We start from the raw sequence: 27,836 nt of genomic DNA on the forward strand, positions 1-27,836 counted from the left end.
TGACAATTTTGACAATTTTGACAATTTTGACAATTTTGACAATTTTGACAATTTTGACAATTTTGACAATTTTGACAATTTTGACAATTTTGACAATTTTGACAATTTTGACAATTTTGACAATTTTGACAATTTTGACAATTTTGACAATTTTGACAATTTTGACAATTTCTACAATTTTGACAATTTTGACAATTTTGACAATTTCTACAATTTTGACAATTTTGACAATTTTGACAATTTTGACAATTTTGACAATTTTGACAATTTTGACAATTTTGACAATTTTGACAATTTTGACAATTTTGACAATTTTGACAATTTTGACAATTTTGAAAATTTTGACAATTTTGACAATTATTACAATTTTGACAATTTTGACAATTTTGACAATTTCTACAATTTTCACAATTTTGACAATTTTGACAATTTTGACAATTTTGACAATTTTGACAATTTTGACAATTTTGACAATTTTGACAATTTTGACAATTTCTAGAATTTTGACAATTTTGACAATTTTGACAATTTTGAAAATTTTGACAATTTTGACAACTTTGACAATTTTGACAATTTTGACAATTTTGACAATTTTGACAATTTTGACAATTTTGACAATTTTGACAATTTTGACAATTTTGACAATTTTGACAATTTTGACAATTTTGACAATTTTGACAATTTTGACAATTTTGACAATTTTGACAATTTTGACAATTTTGACAATTTTGACAATTTTGACAATTTTGACAATTTTGACAATTTTGACAATTTTGACAATTTTGACAATTTTGACAATTTTGACAATTTTGACAATTTTGACAATTTTGACAATTTTGACAATTTTGACAATTTTGACAATTTTGACAATTTTGACAATTTTGACAATTTTGACAATTTTGACAATTTTGACAATTTTGACAATTTTGACAATTTTGACAATTTTGACAATTTTGACAATTTTGACAATTTTGACAATTTTGACAATTTTGACAATTTTGACAATTTTGACAATTTTGACAATTTTGACAATTTTGACAATTTTGACAATTTTGACAATTTTGACAATTTTGACAATTTTGACAATTTTGACAATTTTGACAATTTTGACAATTTTGACAATTTTGACAATTTTGACAATTTTGACAATTTTGACAATTTTGACAATTTTGACAATTTTGACAATTTTGACAATTTTGACAATTTTGACAATTTTGACAATTTCTACAATTTTGACAATTTTGACAATTTTGACAATTTTGACAATTTTGACAATTTTGACAATTTTGACAATTTTGACAATTTTGACAATTTTGACAATTTTGACAATTTTGACAATTTTGACAATTTTGAAAATTTTGACAATTTTGACAATTATTACAATTTTGACAATTTTGACAATTTTGACAATTTCTACAATTTTCACAATTTTGACAATTTTGACAATTTTGACAATTTTGACAATTTTGACAATTTTGACAATTTTGACAATTTTGACAATTTTGACAATTTCTAGAATTTTGACAATTTTGACAATTTTGACAATTTTGAAAATTTTGACAATTTTGACAACTTTGACAATTTTGACAATTTTGACAATTTTGACAATTTTGACAATTTTGACAATTTTGACAATTTTGACAATTTTGACAATTTTGACAATTTTGACAATTTTGACAATTTTGACAATTTTGACAATTTTGACAATTTTGACAATTTTGACAATTTTGACAATTTTGACAATTTTGACAATTTTGACAATTTTGACAATTTTGACAATTTTGACAATTTTGACAATTTTGACAATTTTGACAATTTTGACAATTTTGACAATTTTGACAATTTTGACAATTTTGACAATTTTGACAATTTTGACAATTTTGACAATTTTGACAATTTTGACAATTTTGACAATTTTGACAATTTTGACAATTTTGACAATTTTGACAATTTTGACAATTTTGACAATTTTGACAATTTTGACAATTTTGACAATTTTGACAATTTTGACAATTTTGACAATTTTGACAATTTTGACAATTTTGACAATTTTGACAATTTTGACAATTTTGCCAATTTTGCCAATTTCGACAATTTTGACAATTTTGACAATTTTGATAATTTTGACAATTTTGACAATTTTGAAAATTTTGAAAATTTTGAAAATTTTGACAATTTTGAAAATTTTGAAAATTTTGAAAATTTTGAAAATTTTGACAATTTTGACAATTTTGACAATTTTGACAATTTTGACAATTTTGACAATTTTGACAATTTTGACAATTTTGACAATTTTGACAATTTTGACAATTTTGACAATTTTGACAATTTTGACAATTTTGACAATTTTGACAATTTTGACAATTTTGACAATTTTGACAATTTTGACAATTTTGACAATTTTGACAATTTTGACAATTTTGACAATTTTGACAATTTTGACAATTTTGACAATTTTGACAATTTTGACAATTTTGACAATTTTGACAATTTTGACAATTTTGACAATTTTGACAATTTTGACAATTTTGACAATTTTGACAATTTTGACAATTTTGACAATTTTGACAATTTTGACAATTTTGACAATTTTGACAATTTTGACAATTTTGACAATTTTGACAATTTTGACAATTTTGACGATTTTGACAATTTTGACAATTTTGACAATTTTGACAATTTTGACAATTTTGACAATTTTGACAATTTTGACAATTTTGACAATTTTGACAATTTTGACAATTTTGACAATTTTGACAATTTTGACAATTTTGACAATTTTGACAATTTTGACAATTTTGACAATTTTGACAATTTTGACAATTTTGACAATTTTGACAATTTTGACAATTTTGACAATTTTGACAATTTTGACAATTTTGACAATTTTGACAATTTTGACAATTTTGACAATTTTGACAATTTTGACAATTCTGACAATTTTGACAATTTTGACAATTTTGACAATTTTGACAATTTTGACAATTTTGACAATTTTGACAATTTTGACAATTTTGACAATTTTGACAATTTTGACAATTTTGACAATTTTGACAATTTTGACAATTTTGAAAATTTTGACAATTTTGACAATTTTGACAATTTTGACAATTTTGACAATTTTGACAATTTTGACAATTTTGACAATTTTGACAATTTTGACAATTTTGACAATTTTGACAATTTTGACAATTTTGACAATTTGGACAATTTGGACAATTTGGACAATTTTGACAATTTTGAGAATTTCGACAATTTTGACAATTTTGAGAATTTTGACAATTTTGAGAATTTTGACAATTTTGACAACTTTGACAATTTTGACAATTTTGACAATTTTGACAATTTTGACAATTTTGACAATTTTGACAGTTTTGACAATTTTGACAATTTTGACAATTTTGACAATTTTGACAATTTTGACAATTTTGACAATTTTGACAATTTTGACAATTTTGACAATTTTGACAATTTTGACAATTTTGACAATTTTGACAATTTTGACAATTTTGACAATTTTGACAATTTTGACAATTTTGACAATTTTGACAATTTTGACAATTTTGACAATTTTGACAATTTTGACAATTTTGACAATTTTGACAATTTTGACAATTTTGACAATTTTGACAATTTTGACAATTTTGACAATTTTGACAATTTTGACAATTTTGACAATTTTGACAATTTTGACAATTTTGACAATTTTGACAATTTTGACAATTTTGACAATTTTGACAATTTTGACAATTTTGACAATTTTGACAATTTTGACAATTTTGACAATTTTGACAATTTTGACAATTTTGACAGTTTTGACAATTTTGACAATTTTGACAATTTTGACAATTTTGACAATTTTGACAATTTTGACAATTTTGACAATTTTGACAATTTTGACAATTTTGACAATTTTGACAATTTTGACAATTTTGACAATTTGGACAATTTTGACAATTTTGACAATTTTGACAATTTTGACAATTTTGACAATTTTGACAATTTTGACAATTTTGACAATTTTGACAATTTTGACAATTTTGACAATTTTGACAATTTTGACAATTTTGACAATTTTGACAATTTTGACAATTTTGACAATTTTGACAATTTTGACAATTTTGACAATTTTGACAATTTTGACAATTTTGACAATTTTGACAATTTTGACAATTTTGACAATTTTGACAATTTTGACAATTTTGACAATTTTGACAATTTTGACAATTTTGACAATTTTGACAATTTTGACAATTTTGACAATTTTGACAATTTTGACAATTTTGACAATTTTGACAATTTTGACAATTTTGACAATTTTGACAATTTTGACAATTTTGACAATTTTGACAATTTTGACAATTTTGACAATTTTGACAATTTTGACAATTTTGACAATTTTGACAATTTTGACAATTTTGACAATTTTGACAATTTTGACAATTTTGACAATTTTGACAGTTTTGACAATTTTGACAATTTTGACAATTTTGACAATTTTGACAATTTTGACAATTTTGACAATTTTGACAATTTTGACAATTTTGACAATTTTGACAATTTTGACAATTTTGACAATTTTGACAATTTTGACAATTTTGACAATTTTGACAATTTTGACAATTTGGACAATTTTGACAATTTTGACAATTTTGACAATTTTGACAATTTTGACAATTTTGACAATTTTGACAATTTTGACAATTTTGACAATTTTGACAATTTTGACAATTTTGACAATTTTGATAATTTTGACAATTTTGACAATTTTGACAATTTTGACAATTTTGACAATTTTGACAATTTTGACAATTTTGACAATTTTGACAATTTTGACAATTTTGACAATTTTGACAATTTTGACAATTTTGACAATTTTGACAATTTTGACAATTTTGACAATTTTGACAATTTTGACAATTTTGACAATTTTGACAATTTTGACAATTTTGACAATTTTGACAATTTTGACAATTTTGACAATTTTGACAATTTTGACAATTTTGACAATTTTGACAATTTTGACAATTTTGACAATTTTGACAATTTTGACAATTTTGACAGTTTTGACAATTTTGACAATTTTGACAATTTTGACAATTTTGACAATTTTGACAATTTTGACAATTTTGACAAGTTTTGACAATTTTGACAATTTTGACAATTTTGACAATTTTGACAATTTTTAACAATTTTGACAACTTTGATAATTTTGACAGTTAGTTGGTGTGTTTTTTTGACACGTTGTATGTTTTTCTTGATTTATTTCGTTGGGGTAATTTCAAATTTAATTTATGTTCCGACATGCTCATTTTCAAATCTTTGATTAGGTTTTCAAAAAAACTTCCACAGAGAAAGATTTTCGATTTGATTTATTATATTTTCTATGTTGGTTTTTGGACCACCAGAATGAGAAAAATGACAGTTATTTACTGCTCCCTTGCAGCAGTCTTAATATATTCATCAGAATTTTTCTTAACGGAACAGAACGAAAGCTCGGCTAGAAAAGGCCCATAAACCAATCTCAAAAACGAATGAATATCCCAACCCATCGTCATTGTCAGAGAGATGATCATTATCATCAACACCACCATCACCATCATCATCTTTATAATCGTCTCTGTGTTGGACCAACTTTTCAACGGTCATTTCCAGTAACGGCCCCTCTTGAAGAACGAGAAGCGTGGATTATTATCGCGTTCATTCTCGCTTTTGTTTTCCTATAATACGCAATGGGAAAAAAATGAATGGGAAAGATTTCTATTCAGGTAGTCTCCCTCACACCTTCTTTTATCGTTTAAAGTGTCGCGATCGTAAATAACAATTTGTCACTTTTTTCTTCCTAGCTGCCTGTGGGAAAGTTTTTGTGAAACTTTTTTTTCTGCGTTTCCATTTTTTGTACCTTTCTTTTTTACGAAACGTCTCAATTTTTCTAGCGCAAACATTGGTGCTTCAGCTCAAGTTGTTTGAAAGGAGAAGTCTTTTTTTTTGTAATGAGATCTATGCGATTTTTCTGAATGGAACTTTAACCGAAATGTATGGTGCTTTAAGTTATTTAAACTGGAGAATTTTTTTTTTAAATTTTCTCATTACGGGTGTAAAATGAGGTATTTTTACAATTTTCAGCAGCTATCAATTTTTTTCTTAGAATGGTTTGCTTTTAAGTGCTAGTGTCATTGGGAAAATATCCCTTATAGCATTCTCACAATGTGTATTCGATTATTTGCTTCAATGTGGACCACGCAGTCAGCTGCAAACGCTGGAAGCAATAAATCTTCGAACAATCGTAAATAATTTGGCAAATGTAAAAGATTCCCTCGAACATTCGCCAGGTTACCAGAAAGGTTAATCGAAACTGTGCTTTCATTTTTTTCTCATTTTTCTATCTGCGGCACCAGTCCGTTGTTAGAATTGAAAGGACAAAAGAAAAGATGATTTTTCTTTTTTCTACATAATCGAAATAAATATGTTTAAAAGGAAATGTAGTTTGGCTTCTTTCTAGATATAACAAAAATTTATTTCGATGCATTTTTGTATAACATTTCAAAAATTCTATAAACTAGTCGACTACGACTGGCTTCGATACTATTTTTAAGGAATTCGGTTCGATTGGGTGTGAATAAGTAGTGGAAATTCCGCAAATTCCACCATAATCATCATCATCATCATCATCTTCATCACCCACCATCTATACTATAGATGTTGAGGGCCTTTTGAATCGTTCAGTGGTAAATTCTTTAAACTGCTCAATATCAAGCTCTTTAAGCTATGAGGAGTAGAAGAATTTAGAAAATGTAAGTTAGTAGTAGTTTCTCCTCTAGCGAGTGGCTCCAGAGAGTGATTTTTACAGGTGTCAAAGAAAACTTTACATGGAATATTTCTTCTATACATAAAAGCTTAAACATGTTTTGGAAAACCATAAAAAAAAGTTCAAAGGATAACTGAACCATAAATCGACAAGTCCTAACTAACATCCATGGCTTCCTAGAACGTTGTTTGGGGCCGTTGCGATAAAACGCTGCAATTTCTGTAATGCTTACGTAAGCGCATTCGTCTGCTGAGAAAACCTCCCACTATTTTTGCGGCATCCAGTTTTTCCAAGGTTTGGTTTACTTTTTATCGGAAAATGAACGCCAAAGCCGGAAAAAATCAGCTACCAGAAGAAGGAAGAAGAATGAGTTCGGCTGCAGCACAAACAACCTTGGGAGCAGCAAGCTGGATAAGCCAAAATCCATGTGCGGATAGACTCGATAGACCAACCCCAACTACTAACCGCTATCGGTTGGTCGGTAAATTTTCCGTGGAAACGTTTATGATCATTCACTCCACCTCCGAGATGGGTACAGGAATCCGCCCATCTTTATGCTTCGTTGAGTTTTTTTTCTTTGCTGCCCTGTGGGAAATTCTTCTTGAATAGATGCGGAATGCTCAAGAAATGCTCTCAATGTGAGATAAAACTTGCGATCACTTGACTCGACGTAATGAGGAACGATTCACGTGTATTAGTATACGGTCAACTGAATTCATTTTCTGGCTTTCTTGGCAGTTCTATTGCTTTTTTTTATATCGGTAATTGAATTTGATGAAAGAAAGAGGTTTACTTACAAATAAAAATTGTCAAAATTGTCAAAATTGTCAAAATTGTCAAAATTGTCAAAATTGTCAAAATTGTCAAAATTGTCAAAATTGTCAAAATTGTCAAAATTGTCAAAATTGTCAAAATTGTCAAAATTGTCAAAATTGTCAAAATTGTCAAAATTGTCAAAATTGTCAAAATTGTCAAAATTGTCAAAATTGTCAAAATTGTCAAAATTGTCAAAATTGTCAAAATTGTCAAAATTGTCAAAATTGTCAAAATTGTCAAAATTGTCAAAATTGTCAAAATTGTCAAAATTGTCAAAATTGTCAAAATTGTCAAAATTTTCAAAATTTTCAAGATTTTCAAAATTGTCAAAATTGGAAATGGTTAAAATTATAGGAGTTGTAAAAATTGTGATAATTGTCAACATTTCCAACACAATGATTTCCTTGTAGTTATTATGATGATCAAAGTTAATTTTTTATTTTCTTAAGAGAATATTCCACTTGGAATGATATCATCCCTGAGAAATGGTACAGCTGTTTTGATAGAGGAAATTTTTTTTTATTCCATGGATCAGACCTTTTGCATAAAAAAAAAATGGTAACAGCAGCATAAGTTGCATAAATTTGAATGCAATTCATGACTTAACACGTTCGAGACCGATTGCACACCGTGTGTGCAATGGAATTTTTGTGCCTTTGTCAGAACAATCTTTCATTGTGAGTTTACTTTTGCTCGGAAAAATAATATTCTCATACCAATGGAACCCGCAAATGTTAGGCAAAATGTATTAGGAAATGGTTTTGATGAAAATCAAACGACACAAAAGTTATCTAAGAGTAAAGTACTATGAGTACGAATGTCGTGAAAAGGCCTCCGTCTCGAATGGGTTAAATCTTCCCTATGGTCCAGTCTTCTTTTACTGATTGATATTGTTTTTTCTGTGATATTGATGGTTTCCGAAAAGCAACAGAATATATTATTTTCTTATGTATGAGATTCAAAAGCATAAAAATTGAACTGCTGAAAACTCATGAAGTGTAGCTTTGCTTCTGGGTTTTTGAATTTTTGGAATAAGTTGAATTTGACTTGGAATTGGTAAGATTATTCACCGGAACTATCAAGCTCAGCACTTCCAAACAATTACCGTTTATTCAAAACCAGACCAAAAAGTGAAACGAAAGTGCACTATCAAAGGTTTGTGTATTTATTTTGAAACCGAGGGCAAAGAGCTGCTCGAAATGTGCTTATGTGCAGACACTCAAGCAACAGACAAACACAAGTTGGAGATTTTCGTTCCCTTAAAAGCACTCGCACACAAATTCCAAAACCGGAAGCTGCTAAAAGCACAAATGCAGCTACGTTTCCTTAAATTATTCAAAATTGCCACACTCTCCCTCTTTTTTTTATCTCTATCTTTTTGGATGTGTTGCAGGATGAGAATCTTTCTCCAGGAAAAATAAGCAAACATTTTAGCGTTAAGATTGTTTAAACAATGGCGACTGGAGAGTGTGTCCAAAATGTAGGGATCCATTCTAGCTTTTGGATTTCCTTCTTTTTGGATGGGATTCAGAACTGTCTGAAGTTCTCTCCGAAGTGTTTCCTCGAAGTGTCGCACCGGAAGGAAAGTTTCTTCTCCTGGTCTTCCGTCTTCTGTAGTTTGGTCCCAGTTTTAGTTAATTGATGTGGTCATGCTAGGAACGATCTGGTGCCCAAAAGTTTGCCATCTGTTTGTGTTTTGAACAAAAAAAAGATACCTCTTCCTTTTCTTTACTCTAAACTATATATCATGATGCCGAAACATTTTCCGAATTTCATTCAGAACGACATGAATAAACCCTTAAATTGGAGATAACATTCACCAAATGGCACATCAACGTTTATCATCGATTCAATCACACACTTGGCACAGATTTTCCTTGCTAAGGTTTTTTTACCTCTAGGCTAGCTTGCTTACCTTCTTCAAATTGATTTCGAATTTTTGCTTCTCTTGTGTGCTTTTTGATACTTGAGCCACCCACTTCATCCGCCTGACGACGCCTCTTTGCATGAAACAATCTGTTTCAACAAACGATGAAAGATGTTGCTTTCATAGTCAATATTATTACTTCATTCTAGATTTCGTCAGTTGCCATTACACTTCTGAGGAGAGCTTGGTCTTGTCACCGTGTCGTCACAGTTTGACGATACGAATATTCATGAGCCGGATTTTTTCCTTTTTATTTAAGAATATATCATATAATCACAAATTTTATTTAAGGATAAATATGTCAATTTTGTCAATTTTGTCAATTTTGTCAATTTTGTCAATTTTGTCAATTTTGTCAATTTTGTCAATTTTGTCAATTTTGTCAATTTTGTCAATTTTGTCAATTTTGTCAATTTTGTCAATTTTGTCAATTTTGTCAATTTTGCCAATTTTGTCAATTTTGTCAATTTTGTCAATTCTGTCAATTCTGTCAATTCTGTCAATTTTGTCAATTTTGTCAATTTTGTCAATTTTGTCAATTTTGTCAATTTTGTCAATTTTGTCAATTTTGTCAATTTTGTCAATTTTGTCAATTTTGTCAATTTTGTCAATTTTGTCAATTTTGTCAATTTTGTCAATTTTGTCAATTTTGTCAATTTTGTCAATTTTGTCAATTTTGTCAATTTTGTCAATTTTGTCAATTTTGTCAATTTTGTCAATTTTGTCAATTTTGTCAATTTTGTCAATTTTGTCAATTTTGTCAATTTTGTCAATTTTGTCAATTTTGTCAATTTTGTCAATTTTGTCAATTTTGTCAATTTTGTCAATTTTGTCAATTTTGTCAATTTTGTCAATTTTGTCAATTTTGTCAATTTTGTCAATTTTGTCAATTTTGTCAATTTTGTCAATTTTGTCAATTTTGTCAATTTTGTCAATTTCGTCAATTTCGTCAATTTTGTCAATTTTTTCAATTTTGTCAATTTTGTCAATTTTGTCAATTTGGTCAATTTTGTCAAATTTGTCAATTTTGTCAATTTTGTCAATTTTGTCAATTTTGTCAATTTTGTCAATTTTGTCAATTTTGTCAATTTTGTCAATTTTGTCAATTTTGTCAATTTTGTCAATTTTGTCAATTTTGTCAATTTTGTCAATTTTGTCAATTTTGTCAATTTTGTCAATTTTGTCAATTTCATCAATTTTGTCAATTTTGTCAATTTTGTCAATTTTGTCAATTTTGTCAATTTTGTCAATTTTGTCAATTTTGTCAATTTTGTCAATTTTGTCAATTTTGTCAATTTTGTCAATTTTGTCAATTTTGTCAATTTTGTCAATTTTGTCAATTTTGTCAATTTTGTCAATTTTGATAATTTTGTCAATTTTGTCAATTTTGTCAATTTTGTCAATTTTGTCAATTTTGTCAATTTTGTCAATTTTGTCAATTTTGTCAATTTTGTCAATTTTGTCAATTTTGTCAATTTTGTCAATTTTGTCAATTTTGTCAATTTTGTCAATTTTGTCAATTTTGTCAATTTTGTCAATTTTGTCAATTTTGTCAATACTATCAATTTTGACAATTTTGACAATTTTGACAATTTTGACAATTTTGACAATTTTGACAACTTTGACAATTTTGACAATTTTGACAATTTTGACAATTTTGACAATTTTGACAATTTTGACAATTTTGACAATTTTGACAATTTTGACAATTTTGACAATTTTGACAATTTTGACAATTTTGACAATTTTGACAATTTTGACAATTTTGACAATTTTGACAATTTTGACAATTTTGACAGTTTTGACAATTTTGACAATTTTGACAATTTTGACAATTTTGACAATTTTGACAATTTTGACAATTTTGACAATTTTGACAATTTTGACAATTTTGACAATTTTGACAATTTTGACAATTTTGACAATTTTGACAATTTTGACAATTTCGAAAAAATTTTGACAATTTTTACAATTCCTGCAATTTTTACAAATATAAAAGATTGTCTCATATTTATTTTTTTTTGCAAATTACCTGGAAGTGTTTTATCAAAATCGATGTCATTTTTCTAGTTTTCAACTTTTGCTTTTCGTTCGATTTGAATCAATACTCGTAAACTCGGATCGAAACACTCTATCTTTTGGCAGTAAACTTAGTCAATGAGAAAGATAAAACAGGCATATTTTTTGAGCGGCCGCTGCCGTCAGTTAGTCATCATGAGGGCTTATCCACGTTTCGGATTCGGGGGTTTGTTAAAGTCGAGGAGCTCGAGGAAATGATTTAGCGATTGTGCCTTCCACATTATTCGTGGCATCAGACCGCAGTCAATCAGCTAGGTTGTAAATTTAGATAGCGTTCACTTAGTTTAGGAAAAGCACAGCTTCAGTTTATGAAGCTGGAGAATGTCGCTTGGTATCATTCCACTTTTATCGAAATGCTTTAGCTCATTAGCAACGTGACTTCTTGAGGCTCTCGGTTTTCATCCCACGTTTGAAAATCTGGAAATTTTCCTTCCTGATTGCTGATGAAGTGTTTCGAAAATTAGGAGTCCTTGAAACGAACTTAGTTTGCCGGAATTTGATTTTTTTCAATCTTAGGACAAGAATAAAAGAAATTTCTCATTTCAAAATTTTAAATAAAAAATTACAAATTAGTCGACTTGTTCAGCTAGTCAGCGTGTCAATTATTTAGCGATCCAATAATTTTCCATTATGCATACGGTAATGGTAATTGAATTTCGAAGAAATCGGTCATCAAAGATTTACAAAAAATCGCTTGGCTAACAACCAAATACCAAACCAACATCAGTCTCTCTGTTTTGCTGGATGATTTCCAGGTTGTTAAACTGCTAGAAATAAATTGAAAAAGAAATGCCACCAGATTCTAGGGATATACTCAGTTCGATGATCAATTTCAGCACCTCTTCACAAGGAAGCAAACTCAGAAATCGCTGGCTGAGCTATCAGTCATCAGCATCATTAGCGCCATTGGCAGTGCTGCGGTTGTCGATACGCTAATGCCTTTTTCCTCAATCGAGGGGCGGTGCTGTCAATGGCAACGAAGACAAGACGAGATGTTGCGGTTGCTTTCGTCGCTTCATTTGTCAAGCATCCGCGTTTATGGTCTATTTCTCCGGTTTGACGTCTTCCCGGTGCTTCTTATCAACTGTCTTCGTCCTCGTTAAGATTTGCTGTTGATGATTTCGACGAAACATTCGCTGCTAATTGACTGATGGCGGTTTTTTGGCTCAAAGTGAACCGAGGAGATGGTACAGATTTCTATCAGGTATCAGCTCGGATAAGTCAAGTTCCTGGAAACTGGTCCTGGTATCGAGAGGGTAGATGTTGAGTGAATATCCTGGATTTCCATTAAGGAAGAAAACCGTTGAAGTTATCCCTTAAACTTGAAATATAAAAAATAAACAACTCTCTCAAGGATTTTTTTTTCAACTCACTTGATTGAACTGAAATTTGATGCAAACTTTCTGAAAGTTTCTAAATGTTCATGCAAGTCTAATGAGCTTTATGTATTTTCACACTTCCATTTCATTTGAACCCATCTAAAATATTTTTTTTTCTGAAAGCGGAACCGGAACTACATTAGATTTGGAGTTGCTGTTCCAACGACTCACCTGGAGGTGGATGTGGATGCAAATGAGTTGACACCAGCTGAGTGCATCAGCAATGGAAATGCATCGTGACAGCCACAACTTCGGGGAACTAACATCACAAAATATTAGTGACGAACGAGGGACAGAAAAAAACCATCATCATTACCACTCGAGAAGAGTGCTTCGCATTCAAGCAAGAAGATTTGCTTGTTTTTCAAACCATTAAACATAAAACAAAGTTTTATCATAAAACAAATGACGTAAGTCGTAGACTTTAATTAGTCATAACTGAAATTAGTTCTAGGTTTTATCAACAGTAACAATATTACCTAATTCTTCTTATTTCATATGGTATAAAAGTTTTCCATTTGTTGCTTTTTCGCTACATACTTATTGAAAGAATTTTAAAAAAAATATTTGAAAAAATGATTGGTAAAAAACCTACTTTAACTACCCAGAAAAACGATTTGTTTGAATCTTGACTATCTCAGAAATCTTGGTGAGGTCCTAAAAACCTACGTTTTTTTAAAAGAAGCGTTATCTTATTCAAAAGAACAAATTAAAATAAATTATTTTTTATCAATTCTGAAAAAATGTTAGCCAGCTTTTTCTACTATTTTGTATTTTCTGAATATCTACATCATAACATCTTAACAACATCGACCGTTGAATTTTAATAAGAATAATTGCATGCAAAAAAAAAAAAATTATTTAAAAACTAGATCCTTTACCATTATTGTATTGCTTTGCAATAAATAAATTTGTCATATTTTGAACTCTGTCAAACGTCGCGTCAATCTTAAATAATCAAATGTTCGAAATGTATTCAAAATCATAAAAATATTTCATATCTTACATGTTAATTTAAAAAATTAATATCAAATCAATTGGTTGAGCGTGGTTACCAATCTTTTTTTAATCATTAGAACGTAAAAATTGAAGATTTTTCGCAAGTTTCGAACATTTTCTATCAACAAAACAAAACTTTCGCTTTTTCATGGATCTTGTAGAGAATAATGGGACGAAATAAAATATAAAGCAAATCTATTTGATTTGTGAAGATAAGTTCAAAGATTGAGTATCTGAACAGACCTATTAAGTGTCAAGATGTATAGATACTTTCAGTATTTGAACGAAAGAGAGAAACAAATCTCATTCTCGTCCATAGTCCCAAGAGAATAACGAATCTTGATTTCAACGACATTCTAGTAACGACTTTTGGCTCGAACGGCTGTTGGAAGCTAATTTGTGCTCGGTCAGGAATTCAAACAAAATAAATAAAATTTACTACAGATCTATTTGGTAGAGAAATTTTTCACAACAATATTCTATTTCGGTTTTCAAGAATTGCTACTGGAATAATGAAGATGATGCGAGATAGGTTTCCAAAAACAACTTAATCTTCGTAAGAATGATCGAAACCCAGAATTCTTATATAAAAAAAATATGAATCACGATATCTCTAGGAGAAAACTTTTTTTTAAATAAGCATTGCTTATTTTTGCACCATTCGAAAACTGGGACTTTTCCCTTTCATTTGAGCTCAAATTTGAAATAATCTATTGGGCCATCTTTTATTTTTGATGATTTATATTTGAAATGGTTTCTATTGAATTTTATTGAAGTTTTAAAGAAATATTGAACCAAATTAAATTTCAGATATTTTTGAAAGGAGAGTTTTGCAGGCTTCAACAAAGGTGTTTATTGAAATGAAACCTTTTTTTTAACTTTCTTTAAAGATGTCAGAAATACTTGTAATAATATTTTCCCAAATATTTAAAAGCTGTAAAATTTTTCTTTTTAAATTGAACATCATCATCACGATCAAAATATTATTCTTGAACTAAATAAAGTTTAATAAACAAATTCAGACTCAGTTTATTCTTTCACGAAATTTTTTTAAGCTTATCAGTTACCAATGATTGATTTCGCTCAAAATTGTTTTGACGTAGAATTACGTCTTACGGCAACACATGACTATAGGGGGGCAAATTGAAATTTGCGATCGAATCTCGCGTCACGAAAAACGCCTCTTTCAAAGACATCCTATCTAAAGGATTATGACGTCATCACCAAGCCAAAACAAAAAAAGAGAAAAAGAAAGAAAACACGGATGCCCCGCCTCTTGATGAGTTTTGATTTTCCATGTATACGAAAAGTATAAAAACAACGGGGCGCCAGCGGCTCGGTTTCAGTTACTTTTTGCTCGTCGTCGTGTACAGTTCTCCTGCAATTCGATCTGCGTTTGGACCCCACCAGTGGTAATCCAACGCAGATATCGTTTTGCAGTTAGTTTAGTGGAAGCCAGCGAAGCAGAAGGATGGTTCAGCAGCAGACATGACGATTTAGCGGTGCTGGCGACTAGCAGCGGTGGTGGCGACTAGCAGCGGAGGATAACCAGCGGAGTTAATGACATGTTGGCATGACATTTTGACATGACATTTTGACATGACATTTTGACATGACATTTTGACATGACATTTTGGCATGACATTTTGACATGACATTTTGACATGACATTTTGACATGACATTTTGACATGACATTTTGACATGACATTTTGACATGACATTTTGACATGACATTTTGACATGACATTTTGACATGACATTTTGACATGACATTTTGACATGACATTTTGACATGACATTTTGACATGACATTTTGACATGACATTTTGACATGACATTTTGACATGACATTTTGACATGACATTTTGACATGACATTTTGACATGACATTTTGACATGACATTTTGACATGACATTTTGATATGAGATGGATATGACATGACATGTTGGCATGACACGTTGGCATGACATGTTGGCATGACATTTTGACATGACATTTTGACATGACCTTTTGACATGACATTTTGATATGACATTTTGACATTACCTTTTGACATGACATTTTGATATGACATTTTGACATGACATTTTGACATGACATTTTGACATGACATTTTGACATGACATGTTGGCATGACATGTTGGCATGACATGTTGGCATGACATGTTGGCATGACATGTTTGCATGACATGTTGGCATGACATGTTGGCATGACATGTTGACATGACATGTTGACATGACATTTTGACATGACATTTTGACATGACATTTTGACATGACATTTTTGACATGACATTTTGACATGACATTTTGACATGATATTTTGACATGACATTTTGACATGACATTTTGACATGACATTTTGACATGACATTTTGACATGACATTTTGACATGACATTTTGACATGACATTTTGACATGACATTTTGACATGACATTTTGACATGACATTTTGACATGACATTTTGACATGACATTTTGACATGACATTTTGACATGACATTTTGACATAACATTTTGATATGAGATGTTGGCATGACATCTTCATGAGATCTTCACATGACATGCCAAGTTTAAATGACATGTTGACATGATATTATGACATACAATTTTGACATGGCATTGCATGTCGACATGACATTAAATGTAGACATGACATTGAAATTTGACATGACATTTTGGCAAGACAATTTGACATAACATTTTGTCATGAAATTTTGAAAGGACATGTTTTCGTGACATTTTGAAATGACATTCAAGCTTGCTGCCATCACGGTTTGAAATGACATGCAATGATGATGTCATTTTGACATTAGTTCTAATCATTTTATTATACTGCAATTTTTTTGTTTATGTAATCAATACAGAAATAAGTTAACCATAGAGAGTTATCGTAATTCTACGCTCACTACACGGTTGTATCATGATTACAACCTCTTCAACTTTTTTTTTAATCTTATAAACTCTATATCACCAAAACAGGAGGTAACAGACAAAATTTGACAAAATATTCGAATTCAGGATGCCAAAATATACCAAATCAATTATTATAAATTTTAAAATACATTCTGTTAAATCTTTTTTTCTTTTTTGATATATTTTCAATAAGTTTTTCATTGTTTTTCAATTCTGAATTTCTGTGTTCTGAAAACTTAATCTTCTCGGTTGTCTGAAAATCTAAATTTCTTATTAGAAAAACACCTGTTCTTTTTTACAGGAATTAATATTTCAATTAACGGCGACAAAATATTCACAGCTTGTTATTTTAAATTATAAAACCTAGAAGATTTATTAACGTTTTTCTTTTACTTGAGGCCTTTCGAGTCAAGTAAATTTCGAGAAAACACACTTTTAATTTGTTCTTTGCAATTTTTCACACATTTTTCGAAAAATTGTATTTTCATTCCGAACGTTAAAGTTTGGAAAAAAATTCTTAAAATCTTATTAATATTAGCAAATATAGTTTTAAATATTAATAATATAGTTTGAAGTATGAAAAATAGAATCGTGGCATTATTAACTCAATATTTATCGTTTTTGCATTTATACCTTTTTGGCTTCGAGTGCCTCATTTGTATTACTTTTTATCATATTTAAGAAACGATCATGACTTTTTTTTTATTTATCTATGAAGAAGGATACGAGGTTACTACTTTAAAGCTTAATTTAAATGCGCAATGTAAGCTTAAATAATAAGTGTATGCTAAAAAGTGGATTGCCCACCCAATTGTCAACCTTTACTTCGTCAGTAAAAAACTACATGTGATGTTTAAAGTTTTTACTATTTGATTCCAAAATATTACTTTTTTTTTCCACGTTCTACGACATTTATTTATTTTCAAAAATATTTTTTTGGTTTTGGCAAATAAAGTTCGATCATTAAATTTGTATCTTGAATAAATTTTGACTACTTCAAGAATGGTTTTTCTTCATAATCAAGAATTCTGGTTTCATATCGTGTCAAAATATTTTTTTTCCAAATTAAAGATATTACAGCGAAATTTTTCAATCAACCTCCATCTAAAAATGATGAAAATAAATGCAAATTAAGATGAATAATAATAATTAGCAATTTCTATCATTCTGCAAAACATTCGCGTGTAATTGGCCGAACGGAGCGGTTCACTTCTTGTCGCTTGCTTTGAGTGTGGTTTAAGTGTTCTAAAAAGATGTCGGTCCTGTGGTGTGGTGTTTTTTTCTGTTTCCCGTCGCGATTTTTTGGTTGTTTTGGAGTGTGCCTTATTCATCTGTCCAGAAAAATCAATGATTAACGCAACTAATGGATTTTGGAAGAAAAAAAATGGCAAATACGTCGAGTGTTCAATGATGGATGTGATTAATAGGCAGGCACTAAGGGTTTTCCCTCAAATAAATTAATCTGTCAGCCGGTATTCCAAATATCGTTGCCGTTACCCAAAAAGTGTATAGATAAATAGTTTAAATGAGAAATTTAGCTCTGGGCAAGATGTGAATGAAAAATTAAAAAGAAATATGGCTGCCTTCGGGCGAAGATTGCAACGCGATTGCAGTTACATATTAGTGTGCGTGAAACCTGCTCGCTTGGTAATTTTGTATAGAATGGCACTCTGAGAGAAGGGGGCGTAAAAAAAAAAAAGTTACGAACGTTATGAAGCGTTATGATGATAGCAGACACGAGTGGTGCTGTCTGCTACTGCATGGTTGCTTTGATAGAAGAAGTTTGCTGCCTGCAGGTGCTTTATGGATTTATTGCATGATGAGTCTCTCGTGCCAAAGCTAAGTACATTAATGTTGAGCCGATGATAAATGCTTGTTGAAGTTGCTAGTTATTATGAACTGATTCATTTATAGTATTTTTTTAATCATTAAGACTTTCAGCCCTTAAATCGTGTTTCTTTAAACATTGAATATAATTTTTTACATTTTATCTTCATATTTTCTCAGAATACTTTTCCAGATCATTCTTATCAAGCAGTTTAAACGCTGGCATCTCGAACTTCATAATATGGAGTTCAAAATCAATATTTTTTCATTAAATCATAACTGCAAACATTTTGGTCTATTTATGTTGAAAATGTGCACCTAGAAACTTAATCAACAGATTTCTACTAATTAAATGGAATTTTTTTTCAATGAAATATACTGCTAACTCCTGTTCTGTTATCGATTTTTAGTGATTTAGTTGATTTGGCTATTTTTTGTAAATTGAGCTATTTATCTATTTTCAGGTTGCTCTCGGTTATTTTAACAATCAATTGTTTGCAGGTTACAGTTTGAAAATATTGGGTTCAGAGATTTAACAAAATTATTAATATTTGCCACAACCATCGTCGTAATTTTAAGGTGTATATAAACATGCATCGGTACATAAAGGAGTAAATAACAGATACATAATGTAGTATTTGTCGTTGCATAATGCTCAGTTTTTTCCAGAATCTGTAGATCGAATAGAAAGAATACAATATACAACGCTGCTCAATTTAAAGCACCCTTTTTCCTTTTTTAAGAATTAAAAACAGGATAATGTGCACTCTGCATCGTCAAATACGATTAATCATTTCAGAACTTTTTTTTCAGCTTTAAATATTGGTAAACACTATTTTCTTAAAATGACATGATTATGACACAATGCAAAATATTTTATTCGATATTTCATTTAATAGAATTGGTAGTCTTGAATTTTGCTTTTGTTTGTAATGAGAAAACATATTTATAGTAGATATTTTATTCCACAAACAATTGCATATTTTCATCGATTCATTGTATTCAAAATGTTTACTGCAATGAAAATGCTATATTCACAGGCAAGCATATTAAAGATTTTGTTCAAAATCAGATCTTTTATTAAATCGTTCATTTTATTCTTAGTTAATGCTTTCCAAATTGTTCTCAGTTTTCCATTGTCATAGAAGAGTGTCTAATACTTGCAATTAGCTAAAACCTAATAATGATTTAGGCATCATGAACGTTTCCTGAAATACTTGCAATTAGCTAAAACCTAATAATGGTTTAGGCATCATGAACTTTTCCTGAAATACTTGCAATTAGCTAAAACCTAATAATGGTTTAGGCATCATGAACGTTTCCTGAAATCAAATTGCTATTTGAATTCATTATTAACTTAATTTTTAAATTTGCAGCCCTGGATAGCAGATATAGTCAATAATCATCAATATGCTCCAATTGTGAATTATTTATTGCAATTACCTTACTAATTTAACTCCATTAATTTTTTTTTTAAAGTTTATAATGCTTACCATGCACACGTATATTTATATTCATTTTAAAGCACTATTTTAGCTTCATTAGATAGAAGTGGTTTGGTGAATTCATGGATATTCAACGGAAACAAAAGTATTGTTAACAAATAATGAATACTGTCGGAAATGCCAAAAATATTTCAATATAATGTGATGCACATCATTCCTTTTTGTTTCAGTATCATTATAAATAAATAAATAAGTAAATTTATTTTATTTAACCAGGTGTGATGAGCTGTTAGCTGTTAGGACTTGAGCCAGGGCTTGCAAATGCTTTAACAATCAGGTTAGAACTAACTAAATAAAAAAAGGATTTTACAGTTTATTGCTTAAGACATATTTTAGTTATCTTTCGACTATATAAAATATTATTTATTTTTATAATAAATATTTGAAATTGACAGCATCAATAGCACAAATAACAGTCAAGTGATCAAAATGAGAATTTGTCGTGTCCATATGTTGAACTGAAAGTTTGGAATATAGTTTATCTTGTAGGTTACCGGTCGACATCTTTTATGAACTTCAACATTAGAAAACTTAATATATGGAATTCAAACTTTTTTTGTCTTTTTTATTTATTTATAATCTCGTTTTTTTTCCAGCATCATAAAAGCCGCAATTAAAAAAAACTAATGTATTTTTGTATCGTATACTTGTATTTGTATAATCATATATCATATTATTATTATTTCTTATATGACCACCACATTTTAAATGGAATGATTATCATTAAAACAATATATCAGTTAATCTGAAATCTTTGACTTTTTTCTCTTAAAGATTTTATAACTTCTCTCCGTTTTGACAATTAAGTCAAATATTCGTCTAATTTCATCATACTTTCTTTATTGTATTTATTCCTTCATTTTGAAACATTCAACCGTAATAATAGCTAAATTTCACCATTCTTCTATATTATACATACTATCCTCTATTTCATAGCAAAAATTTTCGTCCAAAGAGGCCGCTATAGAACTTAAATAAAGCCATACATATGGCATTTTAGATTATATTCAATCGTATTTTATTGTATCGTATTGATTCCTCCAATTGTTAATCATACCTATTGTTATTTTCAGTACTTCAAATCTGGAACTTTCAAAATTCATTTGCATCTATTCAATTTTTGTTTATAAGTCGTGAATTTCCAAATTCAAATCATCATAATTTGAATAAAATACTACTTTCGTTTTCAGATTGACCAAATAGATGAGCATCTTTCATAATATATTTAGCTTATTATAATGCTACAGTACCAGATCCAAACTTTTAAAATATTTTATCTTCAAAATTAACCATTGTTGTTTCAGATTAACCAGTCATATAACCTTATTATTATACTGTAGATTTTGATAACCAGAAGTAATAACTCAAAAACATTTCTCATTCAAGAAGTTGAACGTTATAGGTAACCAAAATGCAAGGTCTGCTGTGGAATTGAAAGTAAACTTCATGTAGTAGGTAGCTAATTAAGTTTTTTTTCTTAATTTTATTATTTGATTTTTCAGGTGAAATTTAATAAATTTAATTGATGATATACATCATTAGCATCATATAAGCCCCTGCAAATAATTTTCAATTGACCATAAGATTCTGAATTAATTCTTCATTTTACCTTATTTACAATTCCATTGTCGGTTCAGCAGCATTTAAATATCACCCATTCGAAATTATTCATTCAAGCTAATCAGATCATAGTTTAAAATATTTTTCTAATAATATCAATAATATTCTTTTGATTTATTTTCTTTAACATGATTTAAAGCCAACAAGTTAACATTTTACAGTTTTTCAGCATAATCAAAATCGCCAGGAACAACATCATATATTAAATAACATTTTACATACATATATACACATATATGTATTATATTTTATATTACATTGATTATTTCCCCTTTAACATGTTTGAAAACCAACACATTTCAATCTTTTTAGTTAACATTTAACAGTTTTTCAGCATAGTCAAAATCGCCAGGAATAACATCATATATTAGATAACATTTTACTTACATATATATATATATATATATATATATATATATATATATATATATATATATATATATATATATATATATATATATATATATATATATATATATATATATATATATATATATATATATATATATATATATATATATATATATATATATATATATATATATATATATATATATATATATATATATATATATATATATATATATATATATATATATATATATATATTATATCTTATATTAAATTGCCATATTATAATACATTATATTGAAGTGTAATACATTATATCATAATATATAACATATATTGTATTTAATTATATTATACTGTTCTATTATTCATATTATCATTATTACAAATTTAAACAACTAGGGCAGGGGCATCTGGGTATCCTCGTTTTACAAAAAGAGCGGGTTACCGTGTATGCTAGTACCGTATTGAATACTAGACGTTCCTCAATTTATGTCAAGGGAATTTGGCATGGTTGAAGAAAATAAAGTATTTGATTACTTTTTGTAAAATAAGGACGCACTCTTTTTTCGGAAGCCTTGGCGGCGGGATTATAATTTGCATGCTATCGTGGTTAGTCAACAATATGGTTATAGCTTCTCGAGACTTTCCCCCTTTTCACCCTGGATACCGTTAGTGCCTCTGCTTACGATTCCATTCCTTTAGAAGTCTCATTGAGTGGTTATGATTGTGTTGTGTGGTAGCCAAGATGGACGTGTGGGTTATTTTTTTGCCACAACCGCGGCGCTGCCGTAAACCCAAGGTGGATTCAATACATACATACATACATACATTTCTATCATTCTGCAAAACAATTTTAACTGATGATTTTTTTGTGAGAAATTTATCCTAGAATGCGGATTTTTTATTATGATTTTTTTTAAGAATAAGGAATATAATATTGAATTTTTTTTACGACTTACAAGAAATACCATTGATTTGAAACATTGATTCTGATTCATTTTAAATCGTTTCAGTAAAATCAGTTGAAATCAAATATTTTTTCGAGTTTGTGTGATGAACATGTGTTTGAAAAAATGGCATAAGAAATAAATTCCCTTGTTTATCGTAAATTTTTGGTATTATTATTACATCTAGTTAAATTTAAACTTCGAAGGACAAGTCCTTTGAATGGGCCTCAGTAAAAGTTAACTTATCCAGATTTTTATCCAAATCAGATCCAGAACCTGATCCAGATCCTGATCCTTATCCTAATTTAGAACCTGACAATGATTTTTTATCTAGATAATGATCCAAAACCTATTTCTGATCCTGATCCAGATCTCTATCCAAATCCTGATCAACAGCCAGATCCTTATCTAGATTCTGATCTGATTCCGATCTAGATCCTGTTCAAGATCTTGATTCAGATACTGATTCAGATCCTGATCCTGATCCTGATACTGATCCTAATCTAGATCTTGATTCAGATCTTATTCTACATCTTGAGTCAGACCCAGACTCTGATCCAGATCATGATTCTGAACCAGATCCTGATTCAGATCTTGATCCAGATTTTAATAGATTCTGATATAAATCCTTATTCAGATCTTGATCCAGATCCTGATTTAGATCCTGATCCTGATCCTAATTCCTGATTATCTTGATCCAAATCCTGATCCAGATCTAGACCCAGATCCAGATCAAGATCCTGATGCAGATTCTTATCTAGTTCTGATCTAGGTCTTGATACAGATATTTATTTGGATCCTGATCTAGATCCTTATCTGGTCCCGATCTAAATCCTGATCCAGATCTTGATTCGGATACTGATTCAGATTCTTGATCCACATTTTGATTCAGATCTTGATGCAGATGCTGATCCTGATCCAGATTCTGATCCAAATCCTGATCCATTTCCTAATCCAGATCTTTGTTCAGATCTTAATCCAGATCCTGATCTGGATCGTGATCTAGATCCAGATCCAGATCTTGATCTAGGTCCTTATCCACACCCTGATCCACATGCTGATCGAGATTCCTTTCTAGATGCTCCAAGTCCTGGTTCATATCCTGATAAAGATCTTGATCCAGTTCTTGATCTACATCTTGATCCTATCTTGAACTAGGTCCCGATCCAGATCATTATCCAGATCTTGATTCAGATCTTGATTCAGATTCTGATGAAGATCCTGATCCTGATCTTTATTTCGATCCAAATCCTGATGCAGATCCTTATCTAGTTCTGATCTTGTTCTTGATACAGATATTTTTCCGGATTCTGATCTAGATCTTTATCTGGTCCTGTTCTCAATTCTGTTCCAGATTTTGATTCGGATACTGATTCAAATTCCTGATCCTGATTCTGATCCTGATCCTATCTAGATCTTGATCCAGATCTTGATCTAGATTTTGATCTAGATTCTAATCCAGAACTTGGTTCAGATACTGATACAGATCCTGATTCAGATCCTGATCCTTATTTTGGTCCAAATCCTGATGCAGATCCAGATCCAGATCCAGATCCAGATCCAGATCCAGATCCAGATCCAGATCCAGATCCAGATCCAGATCCAGATCCAGATCCAGATCCAGATCCAGATCCAGATCCAGATCCAGATCCTGATGCAGATTCTTATCTATCTCTGATCTAAGTCTTGATACAGATATTTATTTGGATCCTGATCTAGATCCTTATCTGGTCCTGATCTAAATCCAGATTCAGATCTTGATTCGGATACTGATTCAGATACTTGATCCACATCTTGATTTAGATCATAATCCTGAATCAGATTCTTATCCAAATCCTGATCCATTTCCAATCCCAATCTTCATTCAGATCTTGATCCAGATCCTGATCTGGAACTTGATCCAGATCCAGATTCAGATCTTTATCTAAGATCCTAATCCACATCCTGATTCACATGCTGATCGAGATTCCGTTCTAGATGCTTCAAGTCCTGGTTCATAGTCTGATGGAGATCATGATCCAGTTCTTAATCTAGATCTTGATCTAGATCTTGAGCCAGATCTTGATTCAGATACTGATTTAGATCCTGATCCTTATCCTTCTCTTGATCTCAATCCTGTTTCAGATCCAGATCCAGATCCTGATGCAGATCGTTATCTAGTTCTGGTCTAGTTCTACATCCTGATCCAGTTTCTGTTCTAGATCCAGATCCAAACCCAAGTTCAGGTTCAAATCCTGATCCAGATCTTGATGTAGATTCTGATCTGATCTTGATCTATGTAGGTTCTGATCCAAATCATTATTCAAAGAACTGGATTTTGACTCAGATCTTGATTGAAAAACTGATTCAGATCTTGATCCAGATCCTTATCCAGATCCAGATCCTTATCAAAAACCTGATCCAGATCCAGTTCTTGATCCAGATCTTTATCCAGATCTTGATGCAGATCCAGATCTAGAACTTTATCTGGATCCAGATCCAGATCTTGATTAAGATAATGTTTCAGATCCTGTTCTTCATTCTGATCCAGATCCTGATCCAGATCCTGATCCAGATCCTGATCCAGATCCTGATCCAGATCCTGATCCAGATCCTGATCCAGATCCTGATCCAGATCCTGATCCAGATCCTGATCCAGATCCTGATCCAGATCCTGATCCAGATCCTGATCCAGATCCTGATCCAGATCCTGATCCAGATCCTGATCCAGATCCTGATCCAGATCCTGATCCAGATCCTGATCCAGATCCTGATCCAGATCCTGATCCAGATCCTGATCCAGATCCTGATCCAGATCCTGATCCAGATCCTGATCCAGATCCTGATCCAGATTCTGATCCAGATCCTGCTCCGGATCCTGATCCAAATCCTAATCCAGATCCTGATCAAGATCTTGATACAAATTCTGATCCAGATTCTGTTCCAGATGCTAATCAAGATCTGATCTCAATCCAATTCTAGGTTAAGATTTTTGTTCATATTTTCCAGATTTTGATCCTGCTGCTTCAAATCCTAACACAGGTCTTGATCCATATCATGATTTGGATACTTATCCCGATTAAATAGAATCCATATCAGGGTTCTTATTCAGATTCTGATCAGCTATCTGATTTTTGATAGGAGTAAAAATATTATTACTGGTTTATTAGAAAAGGTTTTGAATTTGTTCATTTTTTTTTATGAATGATTCGGTGAAGTCTTTTTAACTGCTAGGGTCTCATGGTACATGGGCCTAAATGTTCGAGAAATAAAATTATATGAAATTTTTAGACAGTTGATTTTGCCCCTTTCTTTTTCATATACATAATGTATTGTAAAACTGATAACATCAACGGTTTTGGCGGTGAATTTACAAACCAGAGATATGAATACCATTTTGTATTGCTGCACATCATTTACAAACTGCTGCATCGTTCTTTTATTCATTTTGCTTGACATTTGCAAACTTAGGGATAAAACGTATTCAAAACTTAGAATAATGAGTATTAAAAATCATAAATCATACCTTTTAAAAAAAACTTTTAGATGAGAAAGAATTTTTTATTGTGTTTCTCGAATATTTTAAATTCAAATTTTACCAAAAGTTCAACCACGAGAACTCGTAAACACGTCCACAACAAACTAACGCTCGTTATCCTTGATGGTAGCTCGGCAAAAATAGTAAAAATCAACTGTGCTGCAACTTTTTCACCATGGCACATGCAGCAAAAATAGCAGCAGTCGGGCACAGGTAGTGAAGCATAAGAAAATAGACTTTATGGCGTCTTCTTTAATTAAGCCGTTGCTGCTCGTAGTCGGTTGTACATTAAAAACTACACGAGGCACACGAGGTGCCATATGCACGGAACTGCCGTTTATTTTTGCTGTTCCTTTTTATTTAAACTTTTTTTTTCACCTAGTCATGGATGCCGTCTTCTTCCGTTTGGCGCTAGGTTGAATTTTAAACAGCATAAGCAAATTTGTGCGGTTTCGTTGAAGACTGGAAAACGTGAATGGAAAATGAACAGGAAGAATCGTGTGGTTTTGGTTGGTGAAAACCTTCTTGAGAGCGGTTTAAAATCCATTGATGGGTTTAATATAAACGATATAAATATTTCTTATTATTCAATCTCAAAGGGTGAAGTTTTCCTTGATTTGTTATTCACGATAATTTATTTTAAAATATATTTAAAAAGCTCAGTATTGCCACTTACCTGGTACGGGACCACAAACTCGGGGGATGATTTCTAGGATGGCGGAACATGATGGATCCTCGAAACACAGTTGTCTCGCTAATATACAGTTTAAAATAGCTATTGCAGTCTTAATGTTCGATCCTGTTGAGAATGGAAAAGAAAACGAGAAAAAAAAACCCATTAGCACAGGAAAATGTCATTGTTCATAAAAAAATATAAATAAATTCACACTACCACGGAAAAGTCATGAAATTATGATGTGACTATAGAGTTACTATTAAAAAGTTTTTCCCCCATTTTCTGGCCCACTATTGGAGGAGCCTTGAGGAAGGCGAAAAGCGACGCGTGAAGAAATAAAAACTCATTTCTGTCATCATTTGGTCTCTGGAACGGGAAAACGAAGGCTAAAGACATAAAATTACAAACTTACAATTCAGAGATGCAACAATTCTGAACAACCGCTTCAAAAATAAATCGACA

The 27,836-nt window shown here is 30.4% G+C and overlaps 1 protein-coding gene across 9 annotated transcripts in view; it reads right to left on the reverse strand.

Moving 5' to 3' along the window:
- Window positions 1-27,836, reverse strand: part of LOC129742447 (uncharacterized) — a 584,572-nt gene that overhangs the window by 176,755 nt on the left and 379,981 nt on the right. For all 9 annotated transcript variants that reach the window (XM_055734387.1, XM_055734355.1, XM_055734361.1 and 6 more), the window contains exon 3: window positions 27,375-27,497. In XM_055734387.1, the coding sequence (XP_055590362.1) occupies window positions 27,375-27,497 (123 nt within the window). The remainder of the gene's footprint in view (window positions 1-27,374; window positions 27,498-27,836) is intronic.

Source organism: Uranotaenia lowii, chromosome 1 (assembly GCF_029784155.1).
Source record: "Uranotaenia lowii strain MFRU-FL chromosome 1, ASM2978415v1, whole genome shotgun sequence".
In the NCBI taxonomy this organism is placed as follows: domain Eukaryota; kingdom Metazoa; phylum Arthropoda; class Insecta; order Diptera; family Culicidae; genus Uranotaenia; species Uranotaenia lowii.